This window comes from Apis florea, unplaced genomic scaffold (genome assembly GCF_048593485.1).
Source record: "Apis florea isolate Af1SG1 unplaced genomic scaffold, ASM4859348v1 contig_2897_pilon, whole genome shotgun sequence".
NCBI classification, from domain to species: Eukaryota; Metazoa; Arthropoda; class Insecta; order Hymenoptera; family Apidae; genus Apis; species Apis florea.
Window position 1 is genome coordinate 2,429,168 of NW_028256665.1, and position 15,927 is coordinate 2,445,094.

At 33.8% G+C, this 15,927-nt stretch overlaps 1 protein-coding gene and 2 long non-coding RNA genes across 13 annotated transcripts in view; 2 read left to right on the forward strand and 1 right to left on the reverse strand.

The window, feature by feature from the left end:
- Nucleotides 1-15,927, forward strand: part of LOC100867097 (uncharacterized) — a 103,986-nt gene that overhangs the window by 65,737 nt on the left and 22,322 nt on the right. For all 11 annotated transcript variants that reach the window (XR_015291897.1, XR_015291899.1, XR_015291898.1 and 8 more), the window contains 3 exons: nt 481-618; nt 2,042-2,147; nt 10,444-10,625. Coding sequence is in view for 4 of the 11 variants with exons in the window: in XM_086907545.1 (XP_086763671.1) it covers nt 481-618; nt 2,042-2,147; nt 10,444-10,625 (426 nt within the window). In the remaining 7 variants the exon portion in view is untranslated. The remainder of the gene's footprint in view (nt 1-480; nt 619-2,041; nt 2,148-10,443; nt 10,626-15,927) is intronic.
- On the reverse strand, nt 3,982-5,805 carry LOC147657716 (uncharacterized). The gene is made up of 2 exons (XR_015291921.1): nt 5,697-5,805; nt 3,982-5,635 (listed from the first exon to the last, which is right to left on the reverse strand). It is a non-coding gene; the product is annotated as an uncharacterized LOC147657716 (long non-coding RNA).
- On the forward strand, nt 3,988-10,426 carry LOC147657717 (uncharacterized). The gene is made up of 3 exons (XR_015291922.1): nt 3,988-5,092; nt 5,174-5,258; nt 9,918-10,426. It is a non-coding gene; the product is annotated as an uncharacterized LOC147657717 (long non-coding RNA).

Below are 15,927 nucleotides of genomic sequence, written 5' to 3' on the forward strand. Positions count from 1 at the left end.
GATGAAAAAAGAAAACAACTATTTTAGAACAATTTTAACTAGATTTTTTTATATTATACGTCGATTTTCATGCGATGCGATACAACAACATGTTGCGTAGTTAGGATCGTTTCTATGTACAATGGAATGAATTCTTATCTTGATCAATAAATCAGATAGCTGTGATAGCCGTGTGCGAAAGAAATTTTAACCTTTCGAGCCGACGAAAATTCATTTTCCACGCTCGATTTCGATATCTTTTGCACGCTGCCCTTTTGAACGCGTAACACGTAATTATTACGAAAGAAGTTGTAAAAATCTTTTAACCATCTCTCACCATAAAGATCACCATAGAACGATCTCAAAGTGAAATTAACCTCGTGAAACGAATGTTAACTTGTGCAAAGATAAATGATTAATCGTGTATTTGATTGATTTGATTAACAAGAGTTAATAGAAAGACGAGAGAGAAAATTGAGAAAATTTGAAATTTGTTTGCAGGAAATAACGGATACGACGGAAGATAGCGATAGCGACGTAGATGATATCCGGAACATAGTGGAGAAATCGCAAAGTCAATTGTCACTCGCTGAGAATTTGTTCTCGAGGTCGAACACCGGCTCGATGCCAGAAGATTTCGTACGTATATTATCAAAGGTGTTGTTTTCGTACTTGATGCAAAAGTTGTACAGAGTGTGCGGAAATTTACTAAAAAATATAAAAACGCTCCTCTCACGCTTTTATCGTAAGATTGTAGACGGCATGCGTTCATATTATACGCATGCACGATTGCATGATCTATTTTCTAGTACGTTTAGCGTGCGTTCTGTAATGCGTCTACGAAAAATGCAACGATTATTTTTCCTGCTTATGGGCTTCTCTCTGCTTTTTACGCTTCCATTTTAAATTTATATAGAGATCGTTCGATGTTTATTTTATAAGCTTTTAAAAAAACGTAATTAATTATAACGAGAAATATTTCTATGACCGCTTGTGTATCGAAACGATTATATCTGTATTCTGTCTCTGATCTTCTTTTTCTTCTTTTTCTTTCTTTTTTTTTTTTTTTTTTTCTTATTTTATTTTTTTAACGCTGATTTTTAAATACTTTTACTTGCTATAATTTATTTTTAATGATTATTGTTCCTCTACTTAATATATTGTATGATAAGTAATTTCTATATATATATATATATTTTTTTTTTTTTAAACGTTTGATGTAGTAGTGACGTAGAATAGGATAGTTTAATACATATTTTCTTTTTAATTATCATTATGTATATGAATCGATCATATACATAAATATATATATATATATATATATATACATATATGTTGTAAAAGTATAAATAAATTATTTTTATTAAAGAAAATTATTTTAATAACAAACAGGTTTTTTTTCCTTTCTTATTTATTTGTTTTATTTGTGTTCGTTCACCTGATTTACCTTTTCTTTTTTTTTTTTTTTTTGTTTAATACACTCTTTCATCGTTTTTTCATCGTTATCATTTATTTTTCATAAGGAACAAGATATTACGAATAAAAATAAAAACATTAAAGGAAAATACGCGCGATTCGTTCGAATCGCGTGCGAAATGATCGTGATTTTCGATACAAACAGGATCCAGGTTTTGTATAACGATATTTATTTGCACGTTCTATTATCCTATCCTTATCCCATCGCTTTTTGCAATGTACAAATGATAGTGATAAATATTCAAGCCAGTATTTATGCCTCTACCTCACATGTTGTTTCTTAGAAGGATACGAGTTTTGTGAGAACCGTTTCTGAATGCAGATTTACAAGGTACAGTTGCAGTAATTTTTAAGGCTTTCTATTCTATTCTATAATTCGTTTAATTCTATCATATAAATATTTTTTTCGCATCCTTTTCTGCTTTCACACTTGCTTCAATAAATGTCGATCCAACGATCGATAATTGTTTTCAAAGATTTTTAAGATTCTTATTGAAATCGTTTAACGGTGATGGAAATCGAATAAACAGGTTCAAATTCAAAATGAATTTTTTTCGGATTGAAGCAAATTCTTTTTATGTTGTAGACGGAACTCGAGTGCACGTGTAGAGAAAATCTGCGGTGTCTGCACACGTTGTTAGAGTCTGTCAGCAATTCGTTACGAAGTGAAAAATACGTCAAGCAAATTCGTGGTGAGTACAACAATAAAATTGACCGTCGATCATTTCCTATCTCGCTGTCGTACATGGCCGCTGTATTAGTCACTGCTCTCAGCGGACTTGTGTTTTTGCTTCTCTCTTAATTTATTTTTTTTTTCTTTTTTTTTTTTTTCTTTTTCTCTTTTACCCAACTGCGACACTTTTGGAATTTAATATTTCCACGAGATGGAAGGAGAGGAGGGGTGGATGAGTTCCTCCTCGTTCGAACAACATTTTTGAAAATGTTTCTCGATTGATTTAACTTTTTAAAATATTTATACAATTTATAACACAATTTTTCTATTCGCAGTACGTACTCGCAAATACGAACGAATACGTGCTGCAATTATTTAAAACTTTATTTGAAACGACGACTACAGACTGTATACAGTTACAGGTGAACGAAACTTGAAATTATATTTGGAAAATATTTGCAAAATTAGATTATAATTAGAAGAATGGTGATTAAGACAAGAGAAAAAATCCGGTGGATTTGATCTTTGAACTTGTTTTTAAGTTAGCCTCGAGTTAAACAATATTATGTTCGATTAAATATCACGTACAAATAATATTTTGTAAGTCATTCGCAAAGACTGATATACGAGTATTAGTATTTTACGAATGTGCATTTTTTTTTACTTTTCGAAAAATGTATCCCTTGATAAGTGTATGCATTTGAAACGAATGTTAATTAATTACGTAAGTGTAATCGATTGTGATTTTTGTATTTAATTGTTGTAGAATGAAAATTGTAAAAAAAAAAAAAAAAAAAAGAAGAGAAGAGAAAAGAAAAGAAAAATATTAAAGAGAATCAAATCATTTGTAACATAATGTTTGAATTAATAATATTTGAATTAATCGTGATACGTTTGCTCAAATGTATATACGGAAAAAGAAATCATTTCGCGATCTCGAAAAGTCAATGAGTACAATTCAAGTTGCGTACAAAAGCAATTATTGTATGCTACAATAATATTTTATATATAACTTCGATATAAGTACAAATGCATGTGACAAATTTGCCTGAACTCTATGAGCCATGATCATATTTGCATGCTGTGTAACGAATTATTATTTTATTTGCACATTTGATGTCCGTTTCGATCCAGCTTTTTTATGAATGGATTATTCGTAAATTTAAATATCGTTTTACATAATATATTTAAAGTATATTTTTTTATCTCTGAAACATGTGGGAGGCAGTATTTAAATATTTAATTTAAAGTTGCTTAAGTAATGAGAATTTTTTTTTTTTTTTTTTGAGAAAACGACTAATATTATTATTATTATTGTTGTTGTTGTTGTTACCTCGTTCGAAAGAAAAGGAAAGAAAAAAAAAAAGGAAAAATCGTAATTTATTGAAAAAAGGAAATATTGCCGGAAGAAGTTGTACGCAATTTCCTTTCGCAACGTGAATATTGAATATAATTTTTCTAACGTCGTTCGTTTATATAATTTAATTTTTAATTAATATTACCTTTCTTATTAATTTTTTCCCCTTATTTTGCAACGAATACAGTTGCGAGTGTAAACGAATCATTGGAGTATTTTCATCTTTTGATTACAACTTTTGTATACCGTTCATATTGTAATCATTATGTAATAAACACTGCTTTGTTGTGGCTTCTTACTAATTATTCTTTTGTTTCTTTTATCACCTGTGGAGAATACGGCTCGATTACCAGCCCTTATCGTTAATTTGATAGCATTTCATTAAAATTTTCCTATGGCGTGGAATTAAACGAAGAATCATTCAAGAGTCGCGTTCATTACGATGCTTGATTTAAATTACCATATAATAAATAAATTAAGAAACATCTGTGCGAAATTGAATATATCGAATTTTGCTATCTTTTTAATATCGAATCGATAAATCGGCCATACACGAAATATAACGACGAAATATATTTACAAAGAATTTTAAATAAATCGAATTTATGGAATAATACACAAACAAATCTTCGATCATCAAATAATGCTATTAAATCGATGGATGAGTTGCATCAAGTTCTTCACACCATTTATCCGCACGAAAGCATGAGACCTCTAAAAAAAATATATATATATTCCCCCTTTCACGTAGCAGCGGAATCAATTTTCTTAATTGCTAGAACCAAGTAGAAAAGCAATAAGTTCGATTAGCGTACAATCCTAAGCAAACGTCCGTGACTTCTTTCCCTTCAAACAATTATTATATATTTTTTTTTAAACTCGAGCGCCTTATTAACCTCAAGGAAACGTTCCAAACGTTTCGTTCACCGTTAAACGAGCTCTTCCTTCCAATAAACGATTATCGTTACCCTCGAGTCGAAATCGGCATCGAGTTGAAAAGAAATTCGATTGTTTCCGATATCGAGACGCGTAGGCGCGCTCGCGTAGGATCGCGAGTGCATCGGTGCGCCGGTGGATCTCACCTTATAAGAACGGCTAGATTCGGCGGAAACGCACGAGCCAGGTGTTCGGCCGCGCTCGTGGCCCGCGGATCGGGCATGGCGCGACTCGCGCTTGCGTTCGATCAGTAGCTCGGTTCTCATGCCGCGAGCCGCATTCCGCGATCCGTCCTCGTCGAATTCCTCGTCGATTCGAACAGCTGATCCGCCACGCGTTCTTTCGCGCGAAACAGTGCCTTTATTCCGCTATCTTTCGATCGACGAGTGTGAGAATTTAGATCTCCAGGAAAATTTGGATTTTGACGACGGTTGGTGATACGATTCGTGATCGAAATTATCGAAGTTCTTTTTTTTTTTTTTTTTTCTCTTCTAAGGAAGATTTGAAACAGTTAATGATTTCAAAGTCTAATATCGTGTAGGATAAAATAAGTGATAGTTTCTCCTTTCGAAAAAGGACAGGAAAAAATGAGGAGAGAGAATTGTTGGAGGTTTAAGTGAAATCGGATGGATACGGTGGATTATTCGAGAAGTTAAAGTGTAATTAGCACGGTAAACTAGAAAACGGTTAAACGAATTCGCGTGAAAGAAAGAAAAAAATATAAATCTTGATTCTTAATAATGTTCGAAAAGGAGGGGAACGGTGTTAGGAAAGATGCAGCGGATATCTGTTACGCGTATCAGCAAGTTATCGCGAAAGATCAGCCGGATGATGCTTGTACGTACGCTTCCTCGTGTAATATGTAATATTCCTTTTTTTTTTTATCACTTTATGATAACGAATAATTAGTAAGACGATAATAATAGTTAACTCAACGATAAGGAAGTATCGAATAATTAAGTTTTCAAAGACTTCTTCTTCTTTTTTCTTCTCTTTCTTTTTGAACACGTTCATCGAGCAATACCGTTAGCCGAAAATTTTTACCACTTGTTTTCACATTGGTTCTGGTTTGGTTTCGTTAAACTTAAACGACCACTTCTCCTTCACAATGTTCGATCAGAATTCTTGACATCATCCCGGAAGATAACCTGGTATTCTTCCTCGTTCAGCGTTCCGTTACCTGTCAATTTCATTCCTCGTGTTTCTTTCGTCGCCTAAAAGAAAAACCGACTAAATCGAATATACACGTTAACTTTATTATTATACCGCGTGTACTTTTGCCTTCGCTTCTTATGAAATTTTTTTATTCTGGAGAAACTTTCGTTATGATATATATTACGACGTAAATCGTAAAATGAAACGCAAAGAAACGAGAATCGTGTACGAATCGCGAGTTTTGCGAGTCGATCTATGTTCAGAGCGCACACAAATTTGCCATTAACATACACCTTCGTTATTTATATCTTTTACGATCTTTTATTTCGTTTATTTGGTAACTTGATTTATTAATTTGTTATTCGATCGAATCGAATCCAGTTGAATAACATTTAAATCGTTCGATACAATTTGATACAACGAAATTGGAATTAGAAATTGGAACACAAGCATAGAATTGGCGTTATACCTACGAGACATTGATCGCTTTATTTTCTACAACTACGCCGCAATTCGCTATATCTACCTGCCTAGAGGATGGATGAATTCACGTTTAATTTTACCGCAGGCGCGTTTCTGACATAATTTCTACCTCTGCGGAACAAGTTTTCGGCCTTGAATTTTCGTCGACTGGCGACAAACAATCTTCCAAAATTCTCGCATTCTTTATATCCAAATCGAGAACTCGAAACTTATCCCTTCGAAGGAAGCGGTGTAAAAAAGTTGACAGTCGTCGTCGTCCAATGCCAAGCTATTATTAGCTGTTATAGCTGCTCGATTGCTAAATTTCACACGGTGGAATGTCGATCGATATCGACTAAACAAGAAGACAAACTTGTTCCAACCAGCTTTTCGGACAACCGATCTAACAGAATCATCCGAGAGATAACGTGTCATCGGAGCAAGAAAATGGAAATTAAATATTTTTCCGACTCTCTCCCCGACTTAGAATCGAAAACAAAAAAGAATAGCAAAGATTAATCGTGCAAACTGCAATGTTCAATTTTATATTTAGATACAAATTTCCATTTATCCGACGAGTTGTTAATCGAAGAAAAAGTTGGAAAGGTAAAGATACATGTGTTCTTCATTTTGTTGGAACGCGAAAATAGGAACGAGAGGCAAGGAATTAAAAGGAGAAGAAAGGCCAGGCACACAATCGTCCAAGATCCCAATCGGATAGAAACTTTAGAAGATAGTTGATTAACGAGCTTGCATTCATTCTCGCGTTAACGTTGACCCGTTTCGCGGCCGCCACTTTCATAACACGCGTGTGGGCGTGTACCACGGATGATACTCCCTCGTTCCATCGATTTGATCACCTTGTTTTAACTTTTCCGTTGAAATTTTTCAATCCCGAGTGGAAATGTGTTGGATCACCAACGTATTTATCGTCCTCCATCGTTACGAAAAGAACGATTACCGACTGATACTCCTTCTCACGCACAAACTTATTATTTATCGATCGAAGAATCAGTTTTCCAAGAGTCGAGCCAATAAACTCGAATATTTGGAACATTCGCGATAGATGGAAACGAGAGAAATAATGTAAATACATAATGTAAAATAATAAAACGTACGAATGCAAAGAAAAGGTGTATAACTTTATAAATTGGGAATAAATTATTTTCCCAATCCCTCGATTGGGACGTGTTTCGAAATCGGTCCCCGTTAATTAATCATCGCGACCATTTCCCTTAACGGTGATAAATCGTCGAGAAGAACTACTAGGAGAAAGTAAATAATAATATATTTCGCGGTTCTGTTCCGATGAAAAGTGTCTTATATAAATCGAGTTAATTTATCCGTTCGCGCGATAATCGGTCTTAAGACGATCGATCGAGAAATCATGTTCTATGTTGCCCATAATGCTTCCACCTCGATCGTTTTTCACGGTTTTATTGGGCGATTATCAACTGTGGATACTGTTAATAGGGAATTACAGTTGTACGCGGATTTTTCTTACTCGTCCCACTGATTTACGTTTCAGTTAGCTGGATCCCAGTTAGCGGGCGGTTTATCACCGGTCTCGATCCGGTTCGCTCCACTCTTCTTTTTCGATTCTTTCGAAAACGTATATCCTTCGATAAAACTCGCGTGGAAAAAAAAAAAAAAAGAAAAAATCCAATTTTAAATATCCTTCGATTCTTAATCCAATTTCCAATTTTACGTTCCAGTTTGGTCCAATTGAAATTTCACGAGAAGAAATTAAACGGAATGAATTTCATTATCTAACCAAATACTAAGAATAAACGCCTACGACCACTTGGATGTTTGCTCGGATCCTCGCCAAGATTAATTACTTCCCCTCGGCATTTTTTCCCCCTACGGCTAATTCCTTCTAACGAGCGTAAAATTACACTCGCCTATTGTCATCGATTATTCGAATTTCGACTTTGTTCCACTTTGTCCCCTCGAGGAACGAAGTGGGGGGGGGGCGCCTCGGGAGAAGAGAAGAGCGCGGCGGAGCACACTCGCCTACCGACGATTTCTGCTCTACTGAGCGCGATCGTTCGAGCGTGATAACACGCCACCACAATTATTCCACACATTCCGCCGTTTCCTGTAGGTCAGTGTGAAATCCATTGCACGCTCTCCGTCTCCACCATCTTCTCCCACCGACACGAGTATACACGAGTCCTATCTTCTCGAGCATTTGTCAACGAGCAAGCGTTGTCGATGATATCCGTGGCAGGATACACGGGTCGTGGTTATTACTGCTTGTTGTTCTCGTCCAATCGAGATCCCATTTCTCTCTCTCTCTCTCTCTCTCTTTTTTTATTTTACGATGGAAACGAGGAGTGTGAAATTATATTTTCTTCTCGCCTAGTTTTCTTCTTCTTCTTCTTCTTCTTTTTTTCGTTTGAGTGGCAGTAAATAAGATTGTCGAAGAATATATTTTTGAGAGAGTGGAAGATTTATCGCGTTATAATTGTTGATTAATAGTTTGCCTCGCCACCCATAAAGGAAGATACGTTTCTATCGGAGAGAAAGAAAAAAGTATTACAGTTTCTCTTTGATTGTATTATATTTCTTCTCCTCTTGATAAAGATTGACGAGTTATAATTGAGAGAGGGAAAAAAGAAACAAAGTTTCCTCGCTTCTGTGAACAGATAATGAAACGTGTTCAAACGTATTCATACGAGGTGCAACGAAAAGAAGGAAAAAGTTGCAGCAGGATTTTCTTTCGTTTTCACCTTTCAGGACCCGTTTTTCTCCTCTCGCGGAGGAGAGGAATTTCAGATTTCACTCCGCCGCACGCTGGTTTTTTGTCACCCATCCGTGACAGAGTGAAAGTTGTTTTTTTTTTTTTTTTTTTTTTCTCTTCGAGAAAACCTCCTCCGCGAAAAACTAGGCGCGAGATTTTCCACCTAGAAATCGCTTTTATTTCGATCTCTTTCCGTCGCGGGATCAGCGCCGTTTTCGTAGATTATTGCATCTTTTGCGATCGTAAAAATCGAAAAAAAAAAAAAAAGCGAAACGAATTGTTCGTTGTATTATCGATCGAAAGAGATCGATAGAGGGATGCTTGATGCTTCTATTTTTATTACATCTTAACGATGTGCGTGTGAATAATAATGCATCGTTGGAAATCCAACTTTTCGTGAGAAAGATTAATCCGATATTTCTTTTATCAACTCTCGTTGTTTAAATTCGACACCTTGCCGCGCAGATTATCGCAAATACCAACGCTCTCTTCCAATTCTATGCTTCTGTTTTACTTGGGACGATGATTACACTCGGATACCCCGTGTTGGTGCAGGGAGAGGAATTCGATCGGCTTTCACCTGATAATTTATTTCCCTTGTAGGAGAAGATAACTAACTCGAATTTAATTGAACTCGAACACGGATCGCGGGTGTGATCGAAGCGCCACGAGGCGGACGTTGTCGATAGGTCAGCCGTGTTGTTTGGAAAACATGGAAAAATTGATCGTCAAATCGATCGTGTATAAGAGATATCGATGTTGTAATTATTCATGAATCTATCGAGGATACTATTTGTCGTTTATTTTAATTGATCGAGTCGATTCATCGAGCCACGCGAGGAATAAATAGCAAGATGGAAGGATATTTTTCTCCATCCTTCAGATTCGTAAAGCAAAAAGAATCCATTCGAAACGATTCGAGTCGTGTGTATTAGATTGGAAAACATTCCGGATGTTGTAGAGAGTGGAAAATATTCGTGTGTCGAGGAAAGCATACATATATATATATGTATAGTTGTATTAATTTTTCCATCATCCTATCCGGAGAAAATATATATATATATATATATATATATATAAATTGAAATTTCATTCCAACTTTCTTTCATCTCTTCCTCTCCTCAATTTCTCAGGGCTAGATTTAATCTTGGATGAAAGAAACGGACGGGGTTCGGTGAAAGTGAAAGTTTATTAAATCCGATTTATACAAAGGGATATCAGCTGGTTCGAATCGGTATATTTTTAAGGATGGTCCCAAGGAAGAAAGTATCGGAGGAAAGTATGAAAGAAGCGGGTCATCGAAGCCGTACCGCGCGGATCCCGTATGCATGCGTGCAACGTTTAAGCCGCTTCACCTTAAATATCCGATTTATTTTCACTGATCTGCAAACACCGCGGAACCAGTTTGAAAACTGTAACAGAACGATATTAGGATCGTGAACGCAATTTTGTCCGCTTTCAAAATCCAAAAATCGTTCTTTTCGCTTCCAATTATCCATCTATTTTTTTTTTTTTTTTTTTTTTTTTTAGGAAAATTATTATTCCAGACTTATTCGATAAAATGTCACATATTTATTTCTGTTTAAATGTCTTACGAGCGATCAGTTGCGTGTATTTATTTCGAGCGACACTTTGTTGTTTAACGGCCTCGTGTTTTAGGCATATTAGAGAAGTGGGAATCGTTGACAAGCAGAGTGGAGGAAACGCAAATGGCCACTGCGCTCCACCGCGAGTTAACCACTCTGCGCACGGAATTCAAAGCTGCGCACGACAGACTTTTCTCGTACGAGATCGTATTGGAGCAGCCACACGTCCTCGACGAGAGAATTAATCGAATCACGGTAAGAATTTTTAAATATTTCCACGTATTTTTTCTTATAAATCTATTACAGAATCGAAAAACGAGATCTCTATTTGAACGGTTTTTTTTTTTACGTGCGAATTTTTCGTGTATATTTTTATATACACGTTTATATACGGATTATATTACGTATATTCATTGTGTAAAAATGTGACGTATATATAAATAAAAAAACGCTTAATATGACGTGAAAAAATGCGAGAGGTATTTGTAGAAACGCTAAGAATATGCTCACATATAGGTTAAATATATAAAATTTGCCAACGTTGAAAATTTGAAAATTTCAGGAAATTCACGTCATTTCGAAGAATTTTAGAAATTCAGGAATTTCACGTGATTTCTAAATTCTTCAAACTTTTCAATCCATCGAATGTAACATTTTAATTATGCGCGAAATTTTTCTTGAAATTTAATACATTTAATACTTTTTATCCTATTTACCCTTTACTTTTTCTCTTTAATAGAAAGAAACGAAAAAGAAATATACGTTAAAAAAATATATGAGAATATATAAAATCTTACGATACATAAAATGTAATATAAATAATTAAAATTATGTGTAAATTCCTTTAAATGTTCATATTTCTCTCATATTTCTTAATATTCCTCTTTATGATATTTTATATTTCCATTTAAGTAGTTTTTAAATTATAATTAATTTATATATGCATTTTTCCCTTTGATAAACTTTTAATGTGTAAATTTTGCCGATAAGTTAGGTGACGATTGAAAAATTTTGATCAGCGCCATCTCGCGTTTGGATCACCGAAGCTCCGACTTGTTAATAGCATAACATGATATGCAAGGAGGTATGCGAATTCACGTGACGTCACAGACAAGGAGAGCAACATTGTGCGAGAAGGACAGAGAGCATCTCCCACCACTTCGGGGACGCTACATGGAAAATTCATTAATTACTCATTGTTTACGCAAAACTTCTGCACTTTTGAGATTGCATCTTGAAGCTAGAACTTCAAGCAACTTTCTCATATCGATTTTAATGCGAAATTCTATTCCATTAATTAATTATTAACGATTAACGCGTCATATTTCTAATACATCAGTGACGCCATATTGGAAATTCATTAATTGCGCGTTTTCTACGCATGATTTTCGCACTTTTAAGATTGCATCTTGAAGCTAGAATTCCAAGTAACTTTCTCATATCGATTTTAGTGCGAAATACTATTCTATTAATTAATTATTAATGATTAATGTTGTTCAATTACGAATTGGGAGGTTGCGATTGATACATTCTCAACAAAAATCGTTAATAATTAATTAACGTGAAAGAATTTTGCACTAAAATCGATATGAGAAAGTTACTTGGAATTCTAGCTTCAAGATGCAATCTTAAAAGTGCGAAAATCATGCGTAGAAAACGCGCAATTAATGAATTTCCAATATGGCGTCACTGATGTATTAGAAATATGACGCGTTAATCATTAATAATTAATTAATGGAATAGAATTTCGCATTAAAATCGATATGAGAAAGTTGCTTGAAGTTCTAGCTTCAAGATGCAATCTCAAAAGTGCAGAAGTTTTGCGTAGAAAATGAGTAATTAATGAATTTTCCATGTAGCGTCCCCGAAATGATGGGATATGCTCTCTGTCCTTCTCGCACAATGTTGCTTTCCTTGTCTGTGACGTCACGTGAATTCGCATACCTCCTTGCATATCATGTTATGCTATTAACAAGTCGGAGCTTCGGTGATCCAAACGCGAGATGGCGTTGATCTCGAAAACTTCTTGGTCGCTCTCTAACTTACCTGCAAAATGTATTTCGTTAATAATTATGATAGAAATTAAAAAAGAGATGCAATAAATTAATTATAATTCAAAAATTACTTAAATAAGAATGTGAAGAGATGAATAATAAAAAAAAGGAGGAACATTTGATTATTATATTTGATAATTATATATATATAATTTATATATATATTTTTTTTATTTATATATAAAATATATATACATAAATAATATATAATTTTTAAAATTAATTGAATCTTGGTGTTGCCTCTTGAATGTATAAATATATTGAACAAATATACATGAAAACAACAAGAAGTAAAGGAAATTGGAATAAGAATAAATAAAATAAATAGGAATGAAGTAAAAATTGACTGTCAATATAATCTCTTGTCAAAGATATTTTTTTAAAGACAAAGTGCAATAGGAATTGTGAACTAGCGCCATCTTTTGAATATTTTGAGAACGATAGTTTCATAGGGAAATGACTTTGATAATCAAGAGATGGCGTCTCAATACTTATTCTACGTTATTCTATCTATAAATAAATATCTTAAATTTTATAGATATTATTAATTCTCAATTCTTCATTTTTTTTTTAACTTCTTTCGTTTTTTTTTGTAAGTTTTTGTATCTTTATAATTAATTTAATTATTTCATTTGAAACTTTTTTATCTCTATATTTGTTTTTCTTGTAATTTTTAATATTTTTTTTATTTCTTCATTTCTATTTAATTTTTTTTTAATTTTTTTACAATTTCTTTAATTGTTTTTTTGAATCTTTTCATCTTTTCCTCTTTTTTTTTTTTTATAAGTTTATTTGAATCTTTTTCTTTTATTTTCGATATTCCAGATTATTAAAAAAATTTTTTATATTTTCTATTTAAAAAAAAATGAAAAAAAAATATTGCAAACATAAAAGATATTTAAATATAAATAATCAAAAACAAGAATAATGTAAAAATTATTTTTATTATGGAAATTATATATGGGATGTTACAATAGATCTTTATAATATAATTTTTTTTTACAATGATCGCAATTTATCATTCACAGATCATACGCAAATCACGCCCAAAAATAACTCGCATCGAATACAAATAACTTGCATACAATAAATTATAACGAAAAAATTAAAAGCAAAATCTTACGTCTTCTATCGCCGTTACAGATAAAATCTTATTCTAATTTAAATTTTAAATAAATTAATATTTTTGCTATATTGTAATTAATAATAAAAAATAAATAAATAAATCTTTAGTAAGTAAATAACTAGATACATAAATATTCAAATAATTAATAATTAATAAAAATTTATAAAAAAAGGAAAATAATAAAAAAAATAAAATAAAAATAATAATATAAACTAAGAAATAAAACGATAAATTAATGTATAAATAAATAATTAATTATTAAAAAATAAAATCAATAAATAATATATTATAAAATTATATTAAATAATAATTTGGAATAAATTTTATAAAAATAAATGATTGAAAATTATTATTACAAAAATTTAGTAACGATGTGCTCGCTACGAACGTTCGATACGAAATAATCGCTCTGTCTCCTTGCCTTGTATTTATAAACGCTCGCGGCGCGAAATTATACGCAAAGATATACGTCGTTCGCCGATCGCATTAAAATCAATTTTTTGAATATAATAATCAATAATTTAACAATTTTTAGATTTTTATCGTTAGTTTATACATTAATATACATTAATAATTTATTACAATAATAAACATAATAATTGAAATATATTTTTATTAATTTTTTGAATTTTTATAATTTTAATTTCTTTATTGTACGTATATTTAAAAAATAGATCATTGTCAAAAGCATGCCATTTTTTTATCATTCATAGATAAATTGGAATAATATCCGTTCATGTTAATAACGAAATATTATCGACGCAAAATTATTATATTTACGAATAAATGAAATTATATATATATATATATATTTTAATTACGAAATTTATATATATATATATATATATATAAAACAATTATATTGTATATAACAATATAACAAGTGTCGATAAAATTTCGTTCGTCGGTAACTAAGCATTCTCTTGTTTTACCTACTATTGAGAGTCACTATTTGAGAATTTAGCAAAGACAAGAATCTTCTCTATCATCCGAGTAAATGTATCTTTCAATAAACATAACGATTACAGATGGCGTAAAATTATTCATTTTTTTAAAATAGATTTTCTCAATAACAATTTTAATGCAACAAAGAAATTATACGAAAAATATACGTAATTAAACTTGAATCATTAATAACGTAATCGTCGAAAAACTAGATATTATCTTTTAAATAATACCTACTTCCTCTTTCGCTCATAAATTATCTTACCTCTTATAAATTTTTGATTTTCTCAAATTTTTATCGTTAGCATCCCATCGCTAATCGTATCCCCATTTCGAGCACGCGACATTCGATTCCCTGGGTATCCGAGAGTGTTCGTCGTAGCGGAACAAGCTCCGGCATTATTAAAAACATCCTCCAGAACGAAGTTAGAAAGCTTTGTGTCGGTGTGGGGGAGGGGTTTGGGATGAAAGTAGGCGAAATAGAAGTAAGAAAAGGAGGAAAAGGGGGATGGCGTTAGAGCGCGGCGCAGTCCGGAACAAGCGGAGGGATGGTGGTCGCCCAGGAGGAAGAAGAAGAGTATAAAGAGAAGGAGAGAGCAGTCAGGAGGCAAGGATAGAGGCAGAGAGTGGCGTAAAAGCGTAGTCGTGTCGCACGTACGCTCGTCTGACGGCGACGTGCTCGGCATCGCAACTCGCGAGAGCGAACGCCGGCGAACCTGGCCAACCCTCTGAGTTCCACCCCCTGAGAGTCATCCCCAGCCTGCCTCTACCCTCTCTGAACCCCTCCTCTCTGGAAACCTCTGGAATACCCTGGCTCTCTCTCTCTCTCTCTCTCTCTCTCTCTCCATCCATCTTTCTCCTGCTATACCTTCCCTCTATCATTCCATCTTTCTTCATCCTCATGCTCATTTTCCACGATTCTCAGCTATATTTTCAGAGACTGTTCTTCTCATTTTCGCCTCAACTTTCTTCGATCTTCCGCCATTCCTTCGATTTTTCCCTTGTTTCTCTCTCCCCCCCCTCCCTTTTCATCCTTTCCCCCCGTTTCTTCACTCACAAGGAACAATTCGCTTTCTCTTTGTCCAACATGTTACATATCCCTTTACGATCCCTCTCTTCCTCCTAATATCCCTAACGTCCCTACCAGCCTCATTGCGAAGACCAAACACATGCTCCCTATCTATCATCAAGATGTATTAGCGTCCAACATTTGCCGGGTGAACTCGTCGCTGTGCTGCATTATGCAGGAGGCTGTCTAGCCGCCAACACCCAACCTCTCTCCGATTCTTCTTGTTTTACATGTTTTCGCGTGCCGTGTTTGGCCCTCCGGCCCCGCGATTGACGGGTCGCTTCGAGGATCGTGGTTTTCGAGTCGTGTTTTCTTCCACGTGCCAGAATGCGGAGAAATCGGGGGGGGGGGGGGGGACACGTA